Source organism: Gymnoscopelus braueri (assembly GCF_963280865.1).
Source record: "Gymnoscopelus braueri genome assembly, chromosome: 4".
NCBI classification, from domain to species: Eukaryota; Metazoa; Chordata; class Actinopteri; order Myctophiformes; family Myctophidae; genus Gymnoscopelus; species Gymnoscopelus braueri.
In genome coordinates, this window is record NC_137605.1 from 6,967,924 (window position 1) to 6,995,850 (window position 27,927).

The 27,927-nt window shown below is 42.6% G+C and overlaps 1 protein-coding gene across 1 annotated transcript; it reads left to right on the top strand.

Moving 5' to 3' along the window:
- Positions 1-695: 695 nt before the first annotated feature.
- LOC308084467 (guanylate-binding protein 3-like) lies at positions 696-27,411 on the top strand (the record flags this gene model as incomplete). Its single annotated transcript, XM_080427132.1, has 12 exons — positions 696-816; positions 5,585-5,785; positions 12,259-12,386; positions 15,287-15,396; positions 15,911-16,098; positions 16,201-16,431; positions 17,108-17,385; positions 17,835-18,047; positions 18,287-18,377; positions 25,608-26,278; positions 26,432-27,233; positions 27,398-27,411. Exons 2-12 carry the CDS (start codon positions 5,596-5,598, stop codon positions 27,409-27,411), a joined length of 2,916 nt encoding a protein of 971 aa, XP_080283258.1. The 5' UTR covers positions 696-816; positions 5,585-5,595.
- Positions 27,412-27,927: the final 516 nt, after the last annotated feature.

Here is a 27,927-nt window from a genome sequence, read left to right on the forward strand (position 1 = left end):
GTATACAGCATACTGTACATATATATACATGTATATACAATAAGAAATGTGTCTTCGAGGCAAGGACCAGCTGCACACAACACAACACAACACAACACAACACAACACAACACAACACAACACAACAACCAAAAAGACACACAGTAACACAGGTACAGTACGTCACATAACATCATTCACAGTCATTTCAACCTACCCTAAAGCATAATATATCACCATAATATATCACCCCAGCCAGTGCACAAGATCACCACCTTAACACCACCTCAGTACAATGCCTAAGCACCACCTCCAATTTCTAAAAGTTGTCCCCCCACCCATAATTCCTGCCAACAGGCCTGGTCAGATACATGGTCCGCTCCTCAGTCTGTGGACTTTGGCTGTGTTGTCAGCTTTTGGACATTTATTTGGGATGCTAGGGTTCATGTGGTTAAATAAATAATTGATAGCTTCTGGGAAACAATATTCTGCTATGGATCATATCATATCGTCCTCTCTCATGTATGATATCATAAACCATGCCTCTAAGGCACAGACAGACTCCGGTAGAGGATGTGTGGGCGTACTACCAGGGGAACTGGATGGGGGGTGTGGTTTACTGAGAGCTAAGACGAAACGTTCATACAATGTTCGTAAATGACCTGAATTGTTGCACTGAGCACATCACAATGAAAAGCTATCATTTGATCGGTCATGAATGAATCCACCTGCAACACACGCACTAATAATATATGAAGCCTTATCCAACCCATCTTCCCAGTTGAGAGGAACCTAAATGCTCCTGAGTCTCAACAATCCACCTTTCAGCTACAGAAGGTAAGACCTGGTGAATTAAAATACTTATACTAGATTAGTGTCTGGAGGTGTGGTACAGCACCCTAGGATACTTTCAGATAAGTTTGGGGGGCGCTGGAAGCAAAATCTTTTGCTCAGCCTTTTATACGTGTCTATTTTGTGTGTTGAATATTAACTTACTGTATGTCAACTCATCTATCAAGATACAATACATTTCCTGTGGCTGGCTGTACCTGCACACAGACCTTGTGTCGGGAGGTGCTCTGTCACCTCAAATGCACATACAATACTTTTGTTTTATTTTAGGCCATTTATTATTAATTCAACTTTCACATTTTCCCCTTCCTGCAACCGTGGATGAAATGAAATCGAGTTACATTCGTAAATCGCCACAATTTAAACATGTTATTATTAACTTTTAGAAAAATAAGCACGGTTGTAGCGATCGGCACAAGGTGACCTGACTCCTACTTTTAGTTGGAATCTTGTGCTCCGGCATTTAATAATTAACAGATTAAGCACTGACTGAACCATTGATAAGAATGCTTTTTGTTAAATGTATGCAAATTATTCAATGTATTTGCCAAATTCTGTGTGTGTGTGTGTGTGTGTGTGTGTGTGTGTGTGTGTGTGTGTGTGTGTGCGCGTGTGCGCGCGCGCGCGCGCGCGCGCGTGTGTGTGTGTGTGTGTGTGTGTGTGTGTGTGTGTGTGTGTGTGTGTGTGTGTGTGTGTTCGTGTTCGTGTTCGTGTGTGTGTTTGTGTGTGTGCATTCACGAGAGAGAGACAGACAGAGAGAAACAAAGTGAAAGGAGAAGATGACGATGAGAGTTAAAAAGTTGACAAAGTTCCCACGAGAACGTCTCTATCGAGTGTCTATTCAGGAAGCTGTGGTCTTGGCTCTTGGTGTCTGCTGACATCACCTTATTACCACAGTGTGTGTGTGTGTGTGTGTGTGTGTGTGTGTGTGTGTGTGTGTGTGTGTGTGTGTGTGTGTGTGTGTGTGTGTGTGTGTGTGTGTGTGTGTGTGTGTGTCTGTGCGTGTGTGTGTGTGTGTGTCTGTGCATGGGTGTGCTTGTCACTTTTCTGTTTGTTCTGCTCAGCCTTTTATACGTGTTATATGGGTGTTATATTATGTCAACTCATCTATCAAGATACAATACATTTCCTGTAGCTAGCTGTACCTGCACACAGACCTTGTGAGAGTTTGTGCCGAAGCTGTCTGGAGCCGAGCTCCGGTACCTGCCTGTTGTGTTCCTAGAAGGTGCTCTGTCACCTAAAATGCACATACAATAGGCTACAATACATTTTTATTTTAGGCTATTGTGACACCCGCAGGTTATTGTCATATTGTGTATTTTGGTAATTCATTTTTATTATCCTTTTGGATGATAATTTACTAACTAACTACTGTCAGTAGGGGGCAGTGTAGGTCTGTTCCACCCATCCTGTTTCCAGCAAGACTCCATTATCCTGTGGATCTTGTGATAGAGTCTACACGTTTACAAGTACAAATTTGTAACACAAATAATTTCGTGATGAAGTTAAGACACTTAGCTTGAGTTTGATGTAATGCAATGTGGGCTCCTGCACAGTTTATTAAATGTGCCTGCCATGCAATGGCAAAACACTTATTGTATTCCGCCATACTTATTAATTTCCTTGCAAAACTTCGTCCGACCACTCCTCCCACACGGTTTACACTACCCCAATGTACATCAAAACGTGCGGCTTGGCCGAGAATAGTGTGCTTGAATTTTTCTTGCTGTTACACGCTTAACAGCAAGAATGTTTTTTTTTACCATTGCGACATAATTCGCAAAAAACTACGTAAACACGCCCCTTTTGACACAATATATATGTCACAGGGCAGCCCGTGCCCTATACACAAACACTGATTGAGGACAATGTACACACCTAACTACACAGTGGCTTCCATTTGACTAACTTTGCCGGCCGGCTTTGGAAATTACTGTGGTTACTGTGTGTTGGTTCATGGACAGTGTTCTTAACATCGTATTTCCTAATGCATTTTAATGTTTGAAGTTTCTGTTTATTGAATCTGGGCTAGTTCATTGTGGTGGTGGTGGTGGTAGTAATCATTGCTGCTGTCACCTCACCTGTTCTCCTCTGCAGCGCTGGCACTCCTCTGTAGATTGGAGGGTGCCAAGTACTGTAGAGGAGGAGGGATGTTTGTTAATGTTATTTAGCATTTTGCTTGTATGTGTTTGGTGCCTGAAATATTTATTGAAGTGTATTCATTGACAATATGTTTAAGAAGCATTTATTTAATTGTAGATTAAGTCATGGGCCTTTGTTTGCCTTGTTTGAGATAATGGATAAAAATTACTTTCATGGTGCTTGGTTTATCCCACCTGGTTAAAATGCAGGCATGATACAGATTTGGGGAGTTCAGTTAGACTTGGAGCAACAAGCTGTAAGCGCCTAGAGGAGAGCTGCCAGGGCCTTTGTTTAATGGTGTCGCCTGTTTAAGTTTCTCAAGTTCCTAGAAATGTTGGTGGACGAGTTTTGGGTCAAATTAAGAACCCCAAATATGCATGCATCTCTCGACGTGTCCAATTTTTGGGAGCCTTGGCCAATCGGTCACTTTTACAATATACATCAAAACGTGTGGCTTGACCGGGACAAGCTGGCTATTACTTTTCTTGCTGTTACGCGTTACCACAGTGACAGAATACGCAAAACTATGTAACCACGCCCCCTTTTAGTCCCCAATTGAAACCCATGTAAAAAAAAAAGTCCCCAAAACGCTAGAAAACTTCGCCTACTCCCCTTAAGTGTCTGCGAACAACTACATCGGGCTAAGTTTTTGCCCCAGACCACTGGAAACAAGCACTTGAAACCATTTGAGTAATTGTTTAGAATTATTTTGTCTTTTATGCTCCTTTCTTGCCTTACTTTTTTTTTTTCTTTCTTTGGGTTCGTGATTTTTTTATAAAAACAATTTTACCCCACCAAAATTGACCACCCAAAAAACAGTTTGGAGCACGTTTCAGGACGATTGGTGGTACTTTGTAGTGACACTATTTTGGGTCCATAACATTTCACTGAGCTAGGCTGAATGAGCTAGGTCTCGACTTTCTACGATGAGAAGTGGTTAAAACAATACATTCATTTATTTGACCCTACCTCTCCAACACAAGGTTGCACAGACTTAGCGAGCTGCAGGCACAATTAAAATTCCTAGTTTTCCTATTATTATTTTTTAAACCAGTTTTGTAAGAGTGTCAAGAGAAAAGAGTCCGAATGTGTAAATGATGATTTCGTTTTTGTATTTGAATTTACTACCGTATATATTGAGTTATGGTCCAGTCCAGTGTTGTTAGCATTAGCCTTAATTCCTTACTGTCTACTTTCTGTTAGCACTGTAGCAGTGCAGCTAGCCACAAGTCGCCTTGCCAAAGTAATGCTGTGACACTGCAATGATATTGTACTAAAGAAAATGGTATTATGCTGTAAAGCTAGAAGACATGAATATGAAGAGAAAAGATGGGTTATGATGAGAATTCTTATGGAATGTGAATTTGTATAATGACAGAATGATTGTTATATTGCTTATGTGCTTGTTGAAAACACAAAAGATGAACATTAAAAATACAATGGGAAAAGAAAAGAAAGAAAGACATAATGTAATTTTTTGGGTTTAAAGAGGTGGTGCCAATGGATTTGCACTTTTTCTGTTTTTAATGTGTCTATGAGGTTGATAGAACTTCATTAAGCCCCCTGGTGGTGTTTTTATGGTGTTTTATGTCTTCTCTAACTATTTTGAGTTTCTTCCTGGAGGCTGAAACCTTGAGGGTCAAACAAGCCAACAGAAAAACAGCGCTTTAATGACACAGTAAAAATATACCCTCCCCCTCATTATCGTAACACAACAGGTGTGGGCATGAGGAGGGACTAGGACAGGTGGGTGGTGCTAAGGTGAGAACCAGGTATACTTAATGAACTGGAGGAATGTCCACATAAAAACATAATTTTAACACTTTCTGTACACTTTTTTGAAAAAAATCTTCCTCCTAGTATAACCATAATACCTGATGATTATGCTTTATGGGGGGGGGGGGGGGATCACGGCCCATGTTTTTTACTGCCATGTCCAGGAGGAACAGTGGCCATTCTCTCTCTGGTTCGATCCCCGGCTCCTCTTTCGTGTCAAAGTGCCCTTGAGTAAGACACTAATTGCTGCATGTTTGAATGGATGAATGTAATGTGGATATGCTGGTGAACATTCCATCATATATTAAAATGTCCCAGAGAGTGGGTGGGCGGACGGGCAGGAGGACCGACGGTGTGCGGTGGATGTCACAAACGTAACATGCAGACTTGCAAGGCGCACCCTGGCTCCAATCCGCAACAAACTTGGCACAAACACTGTTCACGGGTCTGCCAAGTCCCCGGAGGCCCCTGGGTGCCACAGGCAATCTTTGCCAAACTCGGCACAAACACTGTTCAGCCATCAGACCACTGTAATTAACTTTTCATTCTGTTTTTGTTGTCTGCTTTAGCTAATGTTTTTCCAGATTTTTGTGTTTTGATGCTATTTATGATTTTGTAAATTTTGGTTTCACTTGGACTCCATACTGTGATATCGATGCCGTTTTCTTTCTTGATTGGAAAGCACTTTGGATTAACTCCAGTTGTCTTTAAATGTGCTATACACATAAAGTGACTTGACTCCCCTTTTGACTCCCCTTTTACCATAATAATTTAGGTAGCAGTGTACATATTCTCATGTCCCTCTGTGTTTTTTTTTCTTCTTTTTCTCCACTAGCAGTAACCATCATGGCAGTCTGCAGCATGAAGGAGCCAGTATGTCTGATAGAGAGTGACAGTGATGGGAGACTGCATATGTTTCCCAGTGCCCAGAAGATTTTACAGCAGATTGAGCAGAAAGTGGTTGTGGTGTCAGTAGTGGGCATGTACCGAACCGGAAAGTCCTTCCTCATGAACAAGCTGGCTGGGTCAAACACAGGTGAACATTTTCATTATAAGATACATGAACACTCATGATACAGTACAGTACATGTAACCGTATGTGTTCCAAAGACTTTTGTTTATAGTTAGTTTGGTTAATAATTGCACCTACTGTATTTAGAGTGCTACATACTCCTGCCAGTACATGCTTTACAACTGGATGCAGAGGACACATTTCTCCGCTCACTACACTGGCTCCCCATCTCCTTCAGGACCGAATACAAGATTTCCCTTCTCACCCATCAGTGCATTTACGGCAACGCCCCCCCCTACCTCAAAGAACTCCTCACACCAAAACCCGCCACCCGAAGCCTCCGTTCCAACAACACCAACCTTCTTGTTGTGCCTGACACCAACCTCCGCACCATGGGCGACCGGGCCTTCTGTCACACAGCCCCATGTCTGTGGAATGCCCTCCCTGACCACCTGAGAGCCCCACAGTCCACTGATGCTTTTAAAAATGGACTAAAAACCTACCTTTTTAAAAAAGCATTTTTCTAATTTTTCATGGACTTTGTTTTTTGTTTTATTTTTTCGTACTGAGTTTTAATTTCTAAATGTTGGCCCTTTAGTTTAGCCTGGTTGGGTCTATTATAATTGTTTTGTTGCCTATGCTGTTTTTATACTCTGCTTTTAAATCTGTAGCACTCTGAGATTCGCAAGAATGTAAAGTGCGTTATAAATAAAATGTATTATTATTATTATTATTATTATTGATTATTATAGACAGACAGGGCAAAAACATTATGCCCCCTGTCAGTCATCGAACTTCAACTTTTATTTGTAAATCTGTGTATATAAAATATATATTCCCCTTCAAATCTCTTAGTTACACCAACATTGTTCATGTGGGGTAGTTTGTTTATGCTTATTTAGTGAAATGATAAAAATCGCTATAGTTTGAACGCTGCATGTGTCTCCATCACTCCGAGGGGGCTCTGAGAGCTCCCTAGAGCCGCTCTGTGTCCCCTCTGTTCGGAGAGAAATACACGCACTGTATATCCAGCCAGTGCCAGTTGGCTACGTCCCGTTCCTCCCCCCAGCTGAATCACTGTAGTAGCTCTAGCCAACCCCTACAACGGAGCTAAATTCAACATGGAGGATTTGCATGACACTAGCTTTTTGTCTTCTGTTGAGGACACAGTCGCCTGGTTGATATTAGGATAAATAAATATAAGTAAATAATGAATCGTTTGTTTAGAAACACGCTGTGGCAGTCCTGCGATGTGCGTATATGTCCATTTCTCCCCGGCAAGCAATATCCCCTGTAGCCCCCGCTTTGAGATGCTCTGAACCCAGCCATAAGTTCATGCTGACATCTTCGGACAGGCTCGGAGACCCAGTGCGCAAAATGACCATAGAGATTTGTATCATTTGAATACATAAGCATAAACAAACTACTTCACATGAACAATGTTGCTCTAACTAACTCACTAAGCGATTATTTTATATACACAGATTTACAAATAATAGACATTTTCAAGTCACTTCCTGGTTTAGTGCAAATAAGCTGGTCCAAGTGAGGGGAGACCGACCGACAGACAGAGGATATACAGTACAGGAATCCGATTAAAAAATAAAATAATAATAATAATAATAATAATAATAGTAATAATAATAATAATAATAATAATAATAATAATAATAATTGAATTGGCTTACGCCATTCCCAATGCTACGTCATCACAATATTAGCTAATTAGATTAGCCTGATTACCCTTTAAGTAAACTGCACATTCATATATATTCATAGATGCATGTATGGGGACAATTATTTTAGCGCCTTTCAACACAATGGATGTTAGTTAGAATGAGTGGAAACCGCATCGATCACTGTGTACAGGGGGTCCATTCACAATTCTGACTTCCCATTATTCAGATGTACCAATAGTCTGACAAACGTTAGGTTCTTTGTCGTTTTGAGTCGTGAGGCACTCACTATGGGAAACAGCGCCATCTGGCGATGCAACAGAGCTACACAATACGCTCCCGGGGCCCATTCATTGGGCAAGAGGGTTTGTCACGTCACCGGCTGTCCCTTCCCCTTTCCGGAAGGACATATAAGGCCCGGTCGTGACGTAGTACTTCCTCTTCAGTTCCTCTGTTCGCAGATGCACTACGGCTACACGCTTATAAAAACTGAAAAAACATCTTTAATCTACTCAATCTTCAATTTTCGTTCTTCACGAGAGAAACCAGCTATAACCCTAAAAGCGGAGATTAGGATCAATCGCCCACAGGTTTTCTCTCGCATCGGAAAAGCAACTTTACGACTTCTTTCTGCCTCGTGGTGAGTTGGCTACTAGCCACCTTAGCTGCTACATAGCTTTACTGGCCGCCTAGCTGCTAACTAGCTTAGCTGTTTTGGCTACAGCCACAGCTCTTAGCACCCCTCCCTAAGCTAACTCCCTGCATAGAGCCGTTATCTTAGCATTCTTTCACCACACGATGGCCTCCTCCAAAGGCGTCCCTTTCTACGAGGGCCCTCTGCCACCGAGACAGTGCAGGCTCCCCGACTGCTCGGCCACCATCGCCGGAGATGACCCACATAATATATGTATTGCCTGCCACGGCGTAGCCCACACGTTTAATGCGCTCACCGACCCCGTGTCCTTCTGCGGAACCTGTTCTCGGTACTCGGAAAGGTTCCTACGTGCTCGCTACGGCCAGGCCAGGGCCTGTGCGGGGAACGCCGACGGTGCTAGCGGTGCTCGCCTAGCACCACAGCGACACTCCCGCCTCCCCACCCCAACCCCAGCTGCCACGAGCGGTGGCCCTCAACGCCGGGCGGTGATTAGATACGGCCAGCAGCTTCAAGTGGAGGAACCACAAGCCTCCTCCTCTGCGGGGCGAATGACGCAATGGAAAGCTTGCAACCCGTCTCCTTGGGTGTTACGCACCATACAGAAGGGTTACAGACGACAATTCACTGTGAAACCTCCCATGTCGGACAAGGTATTGTTCTCCCATGTTTCACTTAGCGGCTAACTGCCCTCACTCGCAACGACACATAGCAGTGTGGTTTCTCTAAGTGCAGCGCATAGCCAGCCCCGCTGAGGCAACGCCACGGTGGCCACCTACCACCGATACCGTTCCACGACCTCTAACGGGCACCGCGCGTGCAGACCCGCTGGATCACGTGACGACGTCACCGATCCCCTTGGAAATGGATTTCAACGTCTCCTCGCTCATGGTGAGTCAGCCTTTGACTAGCTTGGATAGCTTCTATGCTAGCATAGCCCCCAGTCAGGCTACTGTTGTTTCACTTAACGGCTAACTAGCCTCACTCACAACAACACAGTGCTGCTTAATGCAGCAGGTACGTCAGTGTTATATGTGTTTGTACTGGTCAGGCTCAGTACAGCATTAACACACTGGTTGTACTGGTCAGCTCCCCTGGACAACAACAACACACTGCGGTTGCACTGATGTGGTTTTCCACGTGCCTTTTACATACCTCCTATGTGTGGAATGATCTCCAGACCAAACTCAAATTGGCTGCTCTAATTCCCTTGAGAAGCTTCAAAAGAATCACCTTAGTTTTTTTCACAAACACCTGCTCCTGTCCGGAGGTTTATTAGCCTAGCGGAAGGTTATTGGTTATGTGTATTGGTTGTACACTGTGTGTATTATTATTTTCTGTTTGATTACTGGCTTCTTTCTATTGTATAAAGTGTAGCATTGGGAGTTATTTTATGTATTTGTGATGTATCTTGGATGACTATTTTGTTGTTTGTTTTTGTATTGGTATGTTAAGCTTAGACTGTGTAATTTTAACGCTGTATCTTGGCCAGTTCACACTTGAAAAAGAGACTGTGTCTCAACATGTTTTTACTGGTTAAATAAAGGTTAAATAAAAATATGTCAGACACAATGTTGTTTCTCTCATGCGGAGAGGTAATGCAGCCATGTCTCTGGGAGGGAGGGTCTCTCTCTACTGAGCAAGGGCGCTATCAGAAAACTATCTACGAATCGGAACCGACTGTTTTTTTCTTCGAAATATTTTCTGGTCAAAAAGAAGGGGGGAGGATATGCGATCCATTCTGGATTAAGGGGTCTCAACAAGTCTCTTACTAAATTCAAGTTTCGTATGCTGACGACCGTGGCGCTCCTGCGCACGGTTTGTCAGGGGGACAGGTGGACCAACTTGGACCTGAGGGACGCTTACTGTTGGGGTTTCACCGTCAATTTCCAAAGGAGCGTTTTGGTTCCGTCTCAGCAGACCTCCCTTATAGGGATCTCACTGGACTCGACCACGCTCGCAGCACGTCTGTCCCAGGAGTGGATAGACGGCTTCCTGTCCTGTGTGAGGTCTTTCCGCGTAGGAAAGAAAGTCACTTACAGGCTGTGCATGCAGGTGGCGGGTCTCATGACCTCGGCCATACACCTGATCCGCCTAAGTAGGCTATTTTGAGACCTTTTCAAAGACAACATTACAACCATGTGTTATGTCAACAAACAGGGAGGCTTGGGCCCCCGAGTGTTGGACAGAATAGCATGCGAGCTGACGTCGTTGTGCGACTCACGCCTCGCATCGATTTGTGCGGCTCATGTTCCGGGCCTCTTGAACAGCGGAACAGGTTGATTTGTCTGCGCTGTTGATGGCGCCGGCTTGGGGCTTGTGGAGTTCAGAGGTGACTCCTCTCCTCTATGCCAAGCCATGACCTCTCCCTCCGATCATGGGCCGGCTGCGGTTGGCAGGGAACGAGATCAACCACCCCCGCCCCCGTGACCCAGACCGGTGGGTTTGGCCCGTGAGAGGGCTACCTTAGACTCGTGTGGCTTGCCTCCTAATGTGGTGGCTACCATTCAGGGAGGGGCGGCGCCAGACGAGCTAGGCCGCCTAACAGGCCTCTGTTCCCAGCTGGGGATCTGGCCTCATCTACTTGAGTTTTTCTCCTCCTGAAATGATCCTTGGGACCAACAATCAGTTTGCCTTAGGAGCAGGGGGCCCTGTTCCCTTGGTTACAGGGTTAGTAGAATGCAGACCTTGTATGTCTATTAGCTGTATAGGGCAGACTGCGGTCTGTCAGGGCCTTCTTTTCTTATCCCTTATGCCGCGTCCGGGCCTGGAGGGTCCGGGCGCCCCGGAGGTCGGGGCCCCGCCGTGTGCGGGCCTCAGGGCCTGAGGGGGCATGTGCGGTTTTTCAGGGATTGAACGTTTTTAACGCTTCCGGGGGGTTTATAGATCCCATAGTGAGTGCCTCACGACTCAAAACGACAAAGAGCTAGAGGTTACGTAGGTAACCCCGGTTCTTTTAGTTTAGGAGTAAGGTACTCACCAAACACCCCTTTGTTTCGCCACTGCGAACAGAGGACCTGTGTTAAGAGGAAGTACTACGTCACGACCGGGCCTTATATGTCCTTCCGGAAAGGGGAAGGGACAGCCGGTGACGTGACATACCCTCTTGCCCAATGAATGGGCCCCGGGAGCGTATTGTGTAGCTCTGTTGCATCGCCAGATGGCGCTGTTTCCCATAGTGAGTGCCTCACTCCTAAACTAAAAGAACCGGGGTTACCTACGTAACCTCTAGTTAGTGTGAGGATAGGGTTAGTTATAATGGGGACAATCGGACCAACGGGACTGGAATGATGGGCGGTCGGAATAATGACATGACACCGTGTACAGTGTCTGATGTGTTGCAGTCTCGGAGATCGCAACTCGGAGACACATCACCTAGATGCTAACGTTGCTAGCACCTTGCTAGCACTATCAACATGAGTAACATTAGCATCTCGCTAGCAGCTCCAGAACCAGTAGTTAAAGGTTCTATGACATTCATTTTTAATTTTTTAAGTTTTTTGGGGGGTTTTATGACCTCAATTACACCCAAAAAATCTGAACTTTGAACATTCAGTGGATTTTCTGTGGTTTTCTGAATAATTAGTAATAATAAATAAAGTAATCTGAGCTTGGCCCTTCGGCAGTGAGGTCACAGCCGATTAATCCCGCCCACTCTCCTCCTCGCCCCTCCCCTCCCCTATCCTTTCCTTTGGGGGGGGCGGAGCAGAGGTGATGCTTGACAGGCAAAATCCCTCACCAGTGACACCCGCAGGCAAAGATTTCTTTTTTCATTGCAGTTGAAAAGGCTTTAGAAATGTGAGAGAAAAACACCTGCCATGGATCAATGAAGTGAATTTTTTTGTTAAAACTTTCTATACACGTTTGAAGGACCATGACAAATACTTTTAATGTGTCGTAAAACTGAACGTCATGAAACCTTTAAGGGCTCGTCCTCAATGTGTTTTCAGAGTTTCAGAGTGTTTAAATACATCAATTATGATGGTGATGAATGAGTTAGATACATTGCTAGTCATAGAGGTTCTTTTTCCATCTAAAAATATATGTCTACATTGTATCGAAGCAAGAATCAAATTGGTATTGCCCTTAAACAATAATCAATATGGACAGTCTAGTTGAAATATGTTTTAATGTAAATTGGTTTGCTATTGTCTCATTCCATCCTCAAGGATTCCCTCTGGGAACCACCATCCAACCCCAGACAAAGGGCATCTGGATGTGGTGTTTACCTCACCCCAGAAAGACTGACCACACTCTGGTGCTGCTGGATACAGAGGGACTGGGAGATATTAAGAAGGTGAGACACCATTTTGTTTCATGTTCAAATCACGTTGCATTTAATAATTATAAATAATGAAGTTATTACAGGAAGTGGTTGGGGATGTGACGTCAGAAGTTTGGAGGTTAGTGGAATTAGGCTTTAACCTCCATCACTCAACCATTTTCTATGCCTCTGTAAATTAAATGCTGATTGTAGTAAAGCAACACACGTAGAGGTGATGTTGCGGGGGTGTGTACAGTATCTTCTAACTCACAACACAAGTCTTACCCAACTGTGTTTACCAACATTTCTGTGTTCACTGCAAAAAAAAAGAAAAAAAGATGGAAAGTTGTCTGAAAGAGTTTACAAACAGGCACCTTAGGGTTAACATTCAAGAACAGATACACAGAGAACGGAGAGCTCTTCTTACACATTCAAACTAGTTAAGATATATAAATCATAAATTATAAATCATAACAGTAGAGAGCCTGTCTGGGAAGCAGAAGGTCCCAGGTTCGACAATGTGTCGAGGTGTCCCTGAGCAAAACAATGTAACTGCTCTGGTGAAGATGGATGCTGCAATACATACATGAACAGATATGAGATGTTCACGCTACAGATGGGGTGGCCATAGCTGAGTGGGGGGCGGCCATAGCTGAGTGGTTAGTGAGCCCGCCTAGGGAACCAGAGGCCCTGGTTGCCCCAGGTACGATTCCAGGCCACGCCAGCATATGTGTCGATGAAATGAAATTTGTACCTGAGCAAGACTCTTAACCCCTAATTGCTCACAGGCCCTCATTGGAAACAAGCCCGCAAGGACTTTCATGAACGTCCTGTTAAAAAAAATAGGAATTTATGAGAAGTGATGTCTTTCGACATGGAGGATACTGAGGAGGCTTTTGAAGATTTTGTGGGTGCCAATCAGGAGGGCGACGGCCAGAACGATGCAGGGATTAAAGCAAACACAAAGCTCATGAGTCATGACTGAAATGTTTGCTGCGCCCTCCAAATCTGTAATTTGTGAAGCAGTGTGAAAGGAGTCCTCTACACTAGCGCTGTGTTTCCTAAAGATTTAGCACAATATGTGGGATTATGTTTAGGTATTATCATGCTAAACTTAAGAAATTGCAGATAGAGGGCTGTATCATCCGTGTCGCCTTCTCCCTTATTTCCGTTACCCCTAAACGCCCTCACCATTAAAACTGCCTACTTTGCGGGTGGAGGTGTGTTTTAGGGCCGTGGCGTTGTGCTATCCGCAAACCTGCAATCGAACCCACAGACTTAAGAGAAATCAATAAGGGGAGCTCTCAACCTCCCCTTATCCCTTGTTTGGTTGTTTCTTGTGCAGCTTCATGGCACAGACTTGTCAACGATTGCTATAATTAAAAGTTCTTTGTATTAAGCAAAATGTTAAAAATGATCCCTTGCTAATAAGCCTTATATGCCTTAATACATTATAATTGCCCTCGCTAACTAAAACTAGAGGTTGGGGCCGCTATGCTATTTACATTACACTATACACACATTATCTTAACATTCTTATACCATTATATACTGTATACACATTATTGTTGTACTATATTATATTATCATATATTATCTTACACTATTATATTTGCTACTATTGTTATTGTTACTACTTGTATCTCTCTCTGTCTCTCCTCTGTCTCTCCCTTTCTATCTCTCTTCTTTCCCCCCGACACGGTCGAGGCAGAAGGCCCCCACCCTAGAGCCTAGGGTCTGCCTGACGTTTCTTCCAGTTAAGAGGGAGTTTTTCGATGCCACTGTCGCAAAATTGCTTGCTCAGGGTGGGATTGTCGGATCTCTGCTCTACATGTAAAGTGTCTTGAGACAACTTGTTGTGATTTGACACTTTAATACAATTGAATTGAATTGAATTGAATTATGCGGCCCTCACATCTACTCTGACACCTACGTTGCACCGCCGTTCCGACTGATATGGCCATATATGGAGATCTGTGTATCTGTCAGTCCTTGTCCCTTTTATGGGCATAAATCAAGATCCCTGATGTCATTAGTATATGGCCATATATGGATCTGGCCCCTTTTGGAGCTGAGTGATTTGTTTGCGCCTGATGCCATGATGACACATTGAGGTTATACAACACACTCCACATTTGGGCGAAGATGCTTTGGGAACTCTTTAGTGTCCAGACACGGCTGGACACATATACGTTTTTCTTTTTCATCTAAAATGTGCTAAAGCCACTGTAGCAATCCGGTAATATCTGGCTATATTTCACTTAGATGTCAGAGCTTAACTCGGCATGTAAATATGACATAAATGCATTAAAATGAAGTGGAATCGAAAATAATGTTGTGGCCCGCCATGAGTTCGCCTGAAGTTACCCAAATATGGCTAATAGTTTCATCACTTACCCACTGTTTGCAGCCGAACGCGGAAATGTCCGCACTCCACAGAGATGGGAAAAGTACTGACATTCTGTACTCGAGTAGAAGTACAATTACTTGTGTAAAAAACGACTTTGGTAAAAGTAGAAGTACTCAATCAAATAATTACTTGAGTAAAACTATTTTGTCCGACCTGCTTTTGTACAACATTTGTAGAAATCTTTGAATATATTTATTTAAAATATATTTTTAAAGCAAATATTTTTACTCAAATCTTTGCTTCTGGGGGGTTCCTGGAACAAAATATGTTTGAGATTGGGGAGAGGGGGGGTTGGCGTGCAGCCAAATACATATCATTTCGGGGGTCCTTGGCATGAAAAAGTTTGAGCACACTGACATATGTTTTTTTCAGAAAAATTATAGGACATTTGTAGAATCGGCCTCAGGTCTTAATGGGTCAAACACATTTAAACATATCAAATAGGAAATTAAAGTGTGGCAAACTATGAACAACATGTGATCAGAATGTAACAGACACATCCAAATGTTTCTTCTGGTTTCAGGGAGATACGACGAATGACTACTGGATCTTTGCCTTGGCAGTTCTGCTCAGCAGCACCCTGGTCTACAACAGCACGGGCACCATTGATAATACAGCCCTGGAGAACCTTCAGTATCCTTCAAATCATTCATTAATTATTCCCTCTTTTACTCATATTATATCTGTGATAATTGAGTCCTATATTTGGCAAATCTTTGCTTGTTAATTTTTAACTTTAGTCTTCTCCAGTCCAAGTACTTGGACAAGCTCAAGTATATTGTTTTGGGAAAGCCCTTGCAAATGCCTAAAACTTCTCTACAATCTCCATAAAAATGCAGATAAACCCTTTGAAAAAAATGGAACCGCCCTTATTCTAAAAGCAGGTCTATTGGTATTGTGAATGTAATGAGTGGGTAGGAGCGCCACAGCAATACGATGCTTTCTAGTGCTTCAGGCACAATGTTCCTCTTAACAACCATTTAAATATAGTATTTAATACTAAATACGTTTATCTCAGGTAGGTAATTCTGTCTTTTTAGATGTAAAAATTTCAGTCCTAAAACTACATTTAGCAGATTTTGCAAAAAGTTTAGAAATCCAGTGTTGTGTGAGGTTCTTTTGTCATCCTTAACACCATCCCTTACAGCTATGTGACAGAACTGACAAAGCATATCAAAATGAAGTCCAATAAGGATGAGAATGATGATCGTACGTATGTACGTTTCCTTCCCTCCTTTGTGTGGGCTGTGCGAGATTTTGGACTCGAACTGGAGCTAGATGGGAAACCCGTAACAGCAGACTGGTACCTGGAAAACGGTCTCAGGGAGAAAAAAGGTTTCATGATCTGCTGACAAATTATTTGAATATAGTTGAGATTTAAATCATTTAAACTAGGTATTAAGGATTGTGTTCTGTATGTGTTTCATTGTGTCAAAGGTAAAGAGAATCAGCGATCCAACGAACCCCGTGCCTGGATTCGTAAATTCTTCCTGCATCGCTCTTGCTTTGTGTTTGAGAGACCAGCCAATTCTAAGAAAATGAAGCGAATGGAGGAACTGACAGACCTGGATCCAGACTTTGTTGAACAGATTAGAAAGTTCACTGAACACATCTACGCTAAGTCTGAGACCAAGACTCTCAGTTATGGCATAAAGGTCACTGGCAGATGTAAGTGGGATTTAAACACAGTTATTGGTATTACTGGTATTTCTGTCAGTCAACAGCATCTGAGGGATTAACATCAATGACTGCTACCTGTGCTCACTTTGCATTCTGTCAAATGCAAATGTTTGTTGTCCAGAATTTAGGGCTGGGTTATATGGTCAAAATATTAGATAATATATTTTATTTGCCTTTTTGAAGGATTAATGATGTTAGAGGATATGGTTGTTCCATGACAAATTACTTATTATTGTGGAAGTGAAATACAATTGTAATGGTGTTTTATTTATATTTATATAACCTTTACATTTATTTTTTTAATGTTGCATTTGTTTTATTATACATTTTATCATACCCCTTTACAATGCCTTATAAGTATGTGTATAATGTGTTATACACATGGGATGCATAGCAAGTGCTACCGAACCTTTATATTACTTTTGAAAGGAGCATTGATCTATTTGGGGGGGGGGAAATCATAATTGTATTATTTGTATCACTGACAATGGCATAGTCAAAACCTTTGTAAGGATTCATAGTATAGTGTAATATTCAATACGTCTCCCAGCCTCCCCTTGTTGTTGTAGGTGACATTATTAGAATTAGCAACATTTAGCTCCAGTTTAAATATCAGTCTCTGAACTATCATGACTAGTTGAACACATGGGTCTTCCTTCCACAGTGCTTGGTCAACTGGCAGAGACATACGTGAAAGACATCCGTAGTGGAGAGGTTCCCTGTCTGGAAAATGCTGTGAAGGCACTGGCTGAGATTGAGAATGCCAAAGCTGTTGATCAGGCCCAGGTCCTCTATGTACAGAGAATGAAGTCAGTGCGCTTCCCCACCAACACCCTGGAGGAGCTGTCTGCAATCCATGCATCCAGTGTGAGAGAGGCCCTGGCACTTTTCATGAAACATTCATTAAGAGATGACAACCAAGAATATCAGAAGAAGCTTGCGGTATGTGTTGGAAAATCATCATCCATTGTTTTCAGATTGTGTGTTTCCATCACCTTATGCAACACTTCTCTTCTCTTGAGTTGTTGTTTAACTGCTGCTTTCTGTCTCTTGTCTTTCACTGTGAGAGCTCCTCCCACATGTATTTGTTACACTGCTGGCCAAATCCTAATCATTAATGGGCTAACTGTATTAAATATAGACTCTATAATGCCATCACACCGCAACCTCCAGGCAAAAACACTTCTTATTTCACATTATTTACTTTCTTTTTCTTTTTCTTTTTACAATTCATTTTTTACAATTCAGTAATAGCCCCTCAATAATCATCTACTGGATGAGGAAAGGACAATAACTTAGATAGACTAAGCAATCAACTTTTGTAGCACACTACAGATTAACCCATTTGGGAATACATACATACATTTTCATTTTGACCACTATGTTTTTAGAGTGTACTTCAGGGGGAATACAATCAGATCTGTGAGAAGAACTTCAACGAGTCCAGGAAGGCATGTGAACTAATCATCAACCAAGTCTTTAAACCTCTGGAGAACAACCTGGGAGCTGGTCTCTACAAAGTCCCTGGAGGATACGAGACGTTCTGCCAGGATCTCCAGATGATGACTGATAAATACAACCATGCAGAAGGCAGAGGAGTCAAGGTCAGTTAGATTCCTACCAACTTCAGATCTGAGTCAGAGAATGTGGGATGCAAGCAGAATACAATTAAACAATCAGTATTGATGAGGACTGACAAGTTTCCAATAAGGCGTGTGTGTCTCTGTCTGTCTGTCTGTCTGTCTGTCTGTCTGTCTGTCTGTCTGTGTGTGTGTGTGTGTGTGTGTGTGTGTGTGTGTGTGGGTGTGGGTGTGGGTGTGTGTGTGTGTGTGTTTGATACCAGGCTGTGGAGGTGCTGAAGACATACCTGGATGAGATGGCGTTAACTGACAACGCCTTACAACGCCTCTCCGAGGCACAGCGGAGAGCAGAAGGTAAATATAAATATAAGACTCAGTCAGTCAGTAAATCAATCAAGCTTTATTTACTGTATAGAACATTTCCTAGTCAATTGTGCTTTACAAATACCCAAATAAGGTATTTAAAAGCAGGGGCGCAGATAGTATTTTTGAAGTATGTGTGTGTGTGGGGGGGTGTAGCCTGGGACCAGACGAATCTGCCAGTGCAAAAAAAACGCAGTGATATAGTCTGGCTACGCGAGGCTAGGGGGGGTGCTCTGTCCTTAAAATGCTCTGGGCTTAGCCATGGAACTTGGGTTAGGAGGTTTCTGACCATTAATGTGACGATATTGTAGGGTTATTTTTTACGTCTGACTTCATCATTCTAATCAATAGGAGACAAACCACCTAACTCCACAAGTTTGAGTTAGGTGGTTTGTCCGACAGTTTGAGGATCCAACGGAGTTAGGAGGTTTAGTCAGGCGTGCTTTTTTAATACTTTTCATTGGTTCAATATTTGTTAAACCCACACACAGACGTAAAGGGTGTTCAATAGCACTGATTTATTTTCTTTTTTTTATCTAACTCAAGACTCAAGACGGTGCAATACTCGTTTTAAACTTAAACAGTACACTAAAATTTGTATCTGAAAACATTTTAGGTTAAAAATGTCATTATCAAATGAGTGGGCAAAACCTTACCTATATTAAATTGTTTATAGGGTCAATATAAGTAAATAAATACATGATAACCTTTCCACGAGAGCAGCTTTTTCATATTTATCACACATTTTGTTATTTTCACCATACGAACATGATAGGTGAATAGAATGAGAAAAAAAAAAAGAAATAGTTATCATAATGAAACTTCCCCAGTTGATTACTTACACGAAGACAATGATTTATCGTATTACAAGTTTTTTGAAATTGTATATTTAAATACGCAAATTAGGAATTATATAGGAAAATATGCCTAACTAGCATAACTTTCCAGATTCAACATTGGAACATTGAACAAAGCCAGAGTCAACTTTCTTATTTCATTTTGTAAGGTGTTAGAGTCAAAGGTTTTTAACGAGGGAATATTCAATATCTATATGTATCACTCCATAAATAAGAAAATACTGCGAGCAGGCATAAAAACAACACGTTTTGGTGGCCAAATTCTAGTTTTGTTTTTGTTTGTTTTACCTTCTTATACACCAAGTCAAAATTAACTAATTAGTTTGTTTCATATGACACATAGAGTTTGAAGAAATGATCAGTTTATCAAGTAAGATGAGTTAGCTATGTGGAAATGTATATACGGAAAGTGGGCACCCAGAAGGCAGGCGGAGGCTGGTGAACATTTCAGTTTTACTTTTCAAAAACATATAGAGACAGATACAAAGGAGGAGTGACAAGGCCAAGGGAGGGATATGGCAGGGAAAAGGTTCAGGGGTTCTGGGACACATCAGGGGCCAGGCACAGCAAATTCAGTCCTCTATTTCCGAGTCAGTCAAGTCTGCCTCTGTGATAATCAGGTCCTCTTTCTTTATAGACATTAGGAACATGTTGGTTCTCAGCATATACTTTCAAATTGGGGATATTTACAAGACTTATTTTCAAATTAGTCGATTTGTGTGCAAAATCTTGCATTAAAAAGCCATTTAAGCATTTATGGAAGTATTTAACAAGTAAAATAACCTTTCCAATCAATTCCCCATACTTGAATTGTGCAGAAAAGTCTGCTCATAGGTCTCTACACAATAATGGCTCACAAGTTATATTTGTTGTAACAATGTGCGTGTGATAATACAGGGGTCCACATATTCAATGCATGATAACTACCACAAAGCTACAAGTCTGCAATGGCTATCATGCCAAACTGTGGAGTAGAGATGTACAGCAAGTTAAATGTACATGTACAGCAAGCTTTGCCCACCCATTTGATAACTATGGCTAAATTTTAGGGCCCTGGCTCATGTTATTACATTAACATAATAGTGTTTCTGACTGTATCTCTAGAGTTACAACCACATGTTACCACTCAAAATAAAGCTTAGAATGGTGGTGAGCTGTTTTCTATAGCCAATAGGAACATGTTGGTTCTCAGCACACTTTCAAAATGGAGATATTTACTAGCCTTATTTTAAAAGTATTATAGTTGTGTGTGAAATCTTGCATTAAAAGGCCATTTAAGGCTATATGGACGTTTTGAAGAAGTAAAATAACCATGCCAATCAATTCCCTATACTTGATCTTGTTCATACGGGGCGTCCGCTGGCCTAGCGGTCCAGGCGCATACCACATAAGCTGGTAATCAAGCATGACAGTGTGTCGCGGGTTCGACTCCTGATCCCAGGACTCCCGTTCCCGACAATCTCTCCCCCCCATCTCTTTCCCCATTTCCTGTCAGCCTACTGTCTTGTCCAAATAAAAGCCCCAAAGAATATCTTTAAAAAATTAATAAATAATAATAATTGTTAATACAATTTGCATGTGACAAGGGTCCACATATTCAACACATGATAACTACCACTAAGCTGCTATAGTCTGAAATGGTTATCATCCCAAACTGTAAACTAGAGATGTACAGCTAGTCAAAAAATCGAACCTGGATTTGCCCACCCAATTGATAATCATGGCTCAATTGTGGGTCTTTGGCTCATGGACTAAGTAACATAAACATGCTTCACACTGCCCCTCTCTTTCTCCCTCGGGCTGCGTGAGATGCAGGGCACTGATTAGCCTTGCTAATTCTACTGTTTTGCTACTGAAAAGAAGTGTCTCACAGAGAGAGCAAGAGAGAGGGGGAGACAGAGAGAGAGGGAGACAGAGAGAGAGAGAGAGAGAGGGGCAGAGAGAGCGGCAGAGAGAGAGAGAGAGAGAGAGAGAGAGAGAGGGAGGGAGAGAGAGAGGGGCAGAGAGAGCGGCAGAGAGAGAGAGAGAGAAAGAGAGACAGAGAGAGAGAGAGAGAGAGAGAGGACAAATGGAGAGGGAGCAAGAGAGAGGGGGTACAGAGAGAGAGAGAGAGAGAGGACAAATGGAGAGGGAGCAAGAGAGAGGGGGTACAGAGACAGAGAGAGAGAGAGTGAGAGGGACACAGAGAGAGAGAGAGAGAGAGAGAGAGAGAGAGAGAGAGAGAGAGAGAGAGAGAGAGAGGGTGCGTTTTAACAGCTTCAGGATAGTATTCTCCGGAAGTGCATTATATGTCTACGAGAGCCTGCAACTACTGGCGATAGCTAGGCGAAGTGGGCGGGGGGGCGATGTTGATCTGAAAAGATGGATTTTATTTATCTTTTGGACGATGTCGTCCGCCGATCGTCTGGAGAGTCGCCCGCTGTTAAAACGTAGGCCTACTGAGAGAGAGAGAGAGTGAGTGAGTGAGAGGGACACAAATTGCACCATGGGACCTGATTGCACCATGTGTCACACACATAGTTAATTTGTCCCTAGAGCAAGGAACTGTCCCCTTGGACATGAAACATGCCAAAACAATCCCTCTTTTTAAGAAGGGTAATAGGTCTGACCCGGGAAACTACAGACCTATCTCCATACTCAGTGTCACTTCCAAAGTACTGGAGAAAGTAATTCATGAACAACTTTATGGGTACATTAGTGACTCCAAACTACTGTATACTTTCCAGTCTGGTTTTAGGAAGTCCCACTCAACTGACTCATGTCTTCTCTACCTTACTGATTTCATTAGATCTGAAATGGAAGCTGGTAAGAAGTGGAATGATCCTAATTGATCTCCAAAAAGCCTTTGACACAGTACACCACGGCTTACTGTTCAACAAACTTTCAGCCTTAGGCCTGAGCTCTTCTAGCTTAAATTGGTTTATGTCGTATCTTTCAGACAGGGATCAAATCACAGACTTTCAAGGCCATCTCTCAAAGGCTCTGCCAGTGACCTGCGGCGTCCCGCAAGGGAGTGTTTTGGGCCCCCTGTTGTTTCTAATTTTCATAAACGACCTCCAAGCTGCCTGTACTGTTAATTTGTTCTTGTACGCGGATGATTCAGCCATCCTGGCCTCAGATGAGGATGTAGACAAGTTGAAGGGCACCCTTGTAGGAATTCAGTAGTATTAAGACCTGGCTTTCAGACACTTCATATGGCCAAAACTGAATATATTTTATTTGGTTCTCAGCCCAGGTTGCACAAACTGGCCTCTCCCAGTATCACTCTTGGGGGCCAGTCCTTTCCGGCTAAACCCTCAGTCAGCTACCTTGGTTGTCTGCTTGATCGCAGCCTGGGTGGTGAAAACATGGCTCTTAAGACCATTAGTAAGGTAAATGGTAGAACCAAATTCTTAGCCAGGAAAGCGCAGTTTCTGGACTCTGCCAGTCTTCGCTTATTACCAAATTCACTGGTTTTATGTTGTTTTGACTATGCCATTGGCTCATGGTACGGTGGCCTAACCAAAGCCCTAAAAGAGAAGTTGCAGGTTTCTCAAAATAGGTTGGTCAGGCTTGTCTTGGGGCTGTCTGCAAGGGACCATGTTGGAAAACATCATTTCCAGCAGTTGGCTCCCTCTGGCAGCCAGGTCAGTTCAACTACAGCTGAACCTGGTGCATAACATCTACATAAACAGCGCCCCTGTGTACCTATGTAATCTTTTTCAGAAGCGTAGCGAAGCCCATTCCCACCTAACCAGAGCCAGCATAGCAGACCTGACCATGCCCACGTTCACCACTGAAATGGGAAAACGCTCATTTAGATTTGGAGGAGCAGTTAACTGGAACTCGCTACCCCTGACCATAAAGAGCACCAGCAGCCATCTCCTTTTTTTGTATAAAAGCAAAGGTTAAAGCCTCAATCTGTGATTCACCTGGTTGGCTACGATTGGCTTCTAAAATTTGTGGGAGGGTCCGTTTGGCAAAACATGGCACAAATCATGAACACAGCTTCCCTTCTGTCCCACATTTTTTATCATTGAGGGACCACTAATAAACGCAGAGCCAATGCGATTTCACTTCCACCCATAGGGGGCGCAACAAATTCTACACATGTCATGTTTTTGCACCAAATTAAGTACAAATGGTCTTGTGAGTCATGTGACAATGACCGTCCAACAGGCTTTTGATATTCCATACTGTTTGCCTGTAATTGGCTTCAAAGAAAAAACATTTGATGAGTATTCAGATTACGTTTTCATCACTTATATCTTCTGAAGCAGCTGCAGGAAACCAAGCGGTTGGATGTTGTATGGGACACTTATATCCCAGATAGTTTGAAGGAGTCCACCCGCGAAAAGAGAGGACAAGGTGTTCGCAGGAAAGTGTCAGGTCAGACAAAGCTACCAGGCAATTGGAACTGAAAAGTTCAACTGGCCACCATCCAAAGCTGTTTATGTCACACCAGGGCAAGCTGTGTCGTCTTTTGGTTCCAGTTGTACCATGACCTGTTTTAATCATGAAGAGGCATGGTTCATGTACGGCATGCACTGGAGCAAGGAGCAAATCCTAGTGCGTACTGTGAACACTGATGTCATAGTGATCCTTGTAGGCTTGTTCCATGATTTAGTTACGATTCAACCTTTGGCTGACATCTGGGTGGTTTTTGGCATGGGGGAGCTTTGGGGGAGCCAAAATCTCGTGCTCTGCCTATGTTCCATGCTTTGTCAGGTTGTGACACAACATCCGCTTTCCACGGTAAGGGTAAGAAATCAGCTTGGCATGCCTGGCAAGCCTATGATGATGTCACAGAGACACTTGTCAGTCTGGCCAAACATCCCTCCCAGCTGCTGAATGTTGACAGTCAGCAGTTCCAGAAGCTTGAGAGACTGATGGTTATCCTGTATGACAGATCAGATCCACTCCTTTGAGCTGCCACCCACCCAAGATGCACTACTTCAGCATGTTAAGCGGGCAGTGTATCAAGCAGGCATCTGGGCAACCAGCCTACAAACAGAACAAGTTATTCCTTCCCCACATGAGTATGGATGGACCAAGGAATCGGAGGCATGGGTGCCAGTTTGGATGACAATTCCAGAAGTCTCCAGGACATGCATAGAGCTGATCAAATGCTTTTTTGAAGTGGACTGTTCCACCTGCAAATGTGGCAAATCAAATTTGGACTCTACACCACTTTGCAATTGCAAATGTTAGACTCACAAGACCATGTGTACTTCATTTGATGCAAAAACATGAATTTGTCGCACCCCCTATGGGTGGAAGTGAATTTTATTTATTAGTGGCCCCTCAATAATACAAATTTGGGACAGATAGGACGCGGTGTTTATGATTTGTGTAGACTATAGGTCTGTTTGTGGTGACAATGGCATCACATACGTAACCTATGGTTTAAGAACTTATGTAGCCTAATTCCTGCTCACAGCTACAGCAATTCGCTTTTTCATTTTTGTCATAAGATTTTATACATCGGATCTCTTAGTTACCATTCCCAATGGAGTGCACTTTCCAACTTCATATCTATTCTATGCTCTTCAATTAAATATGTGTATGGGCACATGGAGACAGACCCTGGCTACGGACAGGCATAAATGTAACTTTGAAAAGTTAATCTATGTAAGGAATCATCGTTTACTCTGACGCTACCGGTGAATATCTTTTTCCAAAGTAAAAGCGGTATTGAACAATGTGGATTGCCACTGGCCAGGTTTCTGGGAATATGTTCCTCCCTGACACACGTTCTGAGTTATACTGTATCTAAGCCAAATGAAGCATACCTCAGAGGTGTGAGTGGGATTGAAATGTTGTGTAAGCAAAGCTAATGGATATTTAAAGACAATGTTACCCCCGCTGCGTGGGGGAGAAGGTTTTAGGACGTGTGGAGCCCCCGAGGGAAGACAGTGAAATCACAGGGGGAAATTTTTATCTCAAGTCCACTTGGGTGGTAGGTCAATTAAGTGCCGTCACGCAAGTGTTAAAGGATTAAGGAAAAAAAATTGTAAAATGTGGATGGATCCCTCTTTCCATCTATTATCCCATCGGTCCCAATTGGACCTCCTGGCGGGTCATGCTGGCTCTTCTGCCTGAGATAGGTGCTTAGGTAGTGGGTGTAAGACATATGGTGCATGGCTGTGTTTCAAACCTGATAACATCTTTCTCTTTCTCTTTCTCTTTCTGTGTGTGTGTGTGTGTGTGTGTGTGTGTGTGTGTGTGTGTGTGTGTGTGTGTGTGTGTGTGTGTGTGTGTGTGTGTGTGTGTGTGTGTGTGTGTGTGTGTGTGTGTGTGTGTGTGTGTGTGTGTGTGTGTGTGTGTGTGTATGTGTGTGTGTGTGTGTGTGTGTGTGTGTGTGTGTGTGTGTGTGTGTTTTAAGTTAATCTATGTAAGGACACAATTTCAGAGAGAGACAGCCAAGTAGAGAAGCTCACAGTTCAACTGAAGCAAAAAGATAGTGAACTGAATGAGATCAGCCAGAGACTGATAGAGAGAGACAAGAAAGTAGAAGAGAAAGACAAACTACTTAATGAAAACGATAATCAACTGCAGAACATCAGCCATACACTGATAGAAAGAGACAAGAAACTAGAAGAGAAAGATAAGAACTTGCAGGACTTCCATAGCCAAGTAGAGAAGCTCTCTGTTCAACTGAAGCAAAGCGAGACTCAACTGAAGGAGATCAGCCAGAGACTGACAGAGAGAGACCAGAAACTAGAAGAGAAAAAACAACTATTGATGGAGAGAGACCAGAAAATAGAAGAGAAAGACAAACTACTTAATGAAAACGATAATCAACTGCAGAACATCAGCCATATACTGATAGAAAGAGACAAGAAACTAGAAGAGAAAGATAAGAACTTGCAGGACTTCCATAGCCAAGTAGAGAAGCTCTCTGTTCAACTGAAGCAAAGCAAGACTCAACTGAAGGAGATCAGCCAGAGACTGACAGAGAGAGACCAGAAACTAGAAGAGAAAAAACAACTATTGATAGAGAGAGACCAGAAAATAGAAGAGAAAGACCAACTATTGAAGGAAAGTAATACACTAGTCAGAGAATCAGACAAACTACTGAAGCAAAGAGAGAGTGAACTGGAGAAGACCAACCAGACTCTGACAGAGAGAGACAAGAAACTAGGAGAGAAAGACAAACTACTGAAGGAAAGTAATAAACTAGTGACAGAAACAAACAAACAATTGAAGGAAAGAAAGAGTGAACTGGAGAAGATCAACCAGACACTGACAGAGAGAGACAGGAGACTAGCAGGGAAAGACCAACTATTGACAGAGAGAGACCAGAAACTAGAAGAGAAAGACCAACTTTTGCTTGAGAGAGGCAATAAACTAGAACAGAAAGACAAGGACCTGCAGGGCCTTAACAGCCAAGTAGAGAAGCTCACAGTTCAACTGAAGCAAAAAGATAGTGAACTGAAGGAGATCAGCCAGAGACTGATAGAGAGAGAAAAGCAAGTAGAAGAGAAAGACAAACTACTTAATGAAAACAATAATCAACTGCAGAACATCAGCCATACACTGATAGAAAGAGACAAGAAACTAGAAGAGAAAGATAAGAACTTGCAGGACTTCCATAGCCAAGTAGAGAAGCTCTCTGTTCAACTGAAGCAAAGCAAGACTCAACTGAAGGAGATCAGTCAGAGACTGACAGAGAGAGACCAGAAACTAGAAGAGAAAAAACAACTATTGATAGAGAGAGACCAGAAAATAGAAGAGAAAGACAAACTACTTAATGAAAACGATAATCAACTGCAGAACATCAGCCATACACTGATAGAAAGAGACAAGAAACTAGAAGAGAAAGATAAGAACTTGCAGGACTTCCATAGCCAAGTAGAGAAGCTCTCTGTTCAACTGAAGCAAAGCAAGACTCAACTGAAGGAGATCAGCCAGAGAATGACAGAGAGAGACCAGAAACTAGAAGAGAAAAAACAACTATTGATAGAGAGAGACCAGAAAATAGAAGAGAAAGACCAACTATTGAAGGAAAGTAATACACTAGTCAGAGAATCAGACAAACTACTGAAGCAAAGAGAGAGTGAACTGGAGAAGACCAACCAGACTCTGACAGAGAGAGACAAGAAACTAGGAGAGAAAGACAAACTGCTGAAGGAAAGTAATAAACTAGTGACAGAAACAAACAAACAACTGAAGGAAAGAAAGAGTGAACTGGAGGAGATCAACCAGACACTGACAGAGAGAGACAGGAGACTAGCAGGGAAAGACCAACTATTGACAGAGAGAGACCAGAAACTAGAAGAGAAAGACCAACTTTTGCTAGAGAGAGGCAATAAACTAGAACAGAAAGACCAACTATTGAAGGAAAGTAATAAACTAGTGACAGAAACAGACAGACAAGTGGAGCAGAAGGATGAAGAGCTGAAGAAGATGAAGAAGGAGTGGGATGATGTCATCAGTGATAAAAGTCATACTGGTGAGATTCTACTTTCCACTTTTTATACTCACTCTAAAACAAATGGTGCTGTATAACACCAAAAGTGGGTCTTTGGCCTGGTAATCATAAGAATAGTGTTTGGTGCTACTGTATATAGTGTAGCTACTGTAGCACCTCAACCATCCCAAAGAACCAATAATGACCACTAAGGTGTTTTATAGCACCTCAACCATCCTAAATAACCAATAATGACCACTGAGGTGTTTTATAGCACCTCAACCATCCTAAA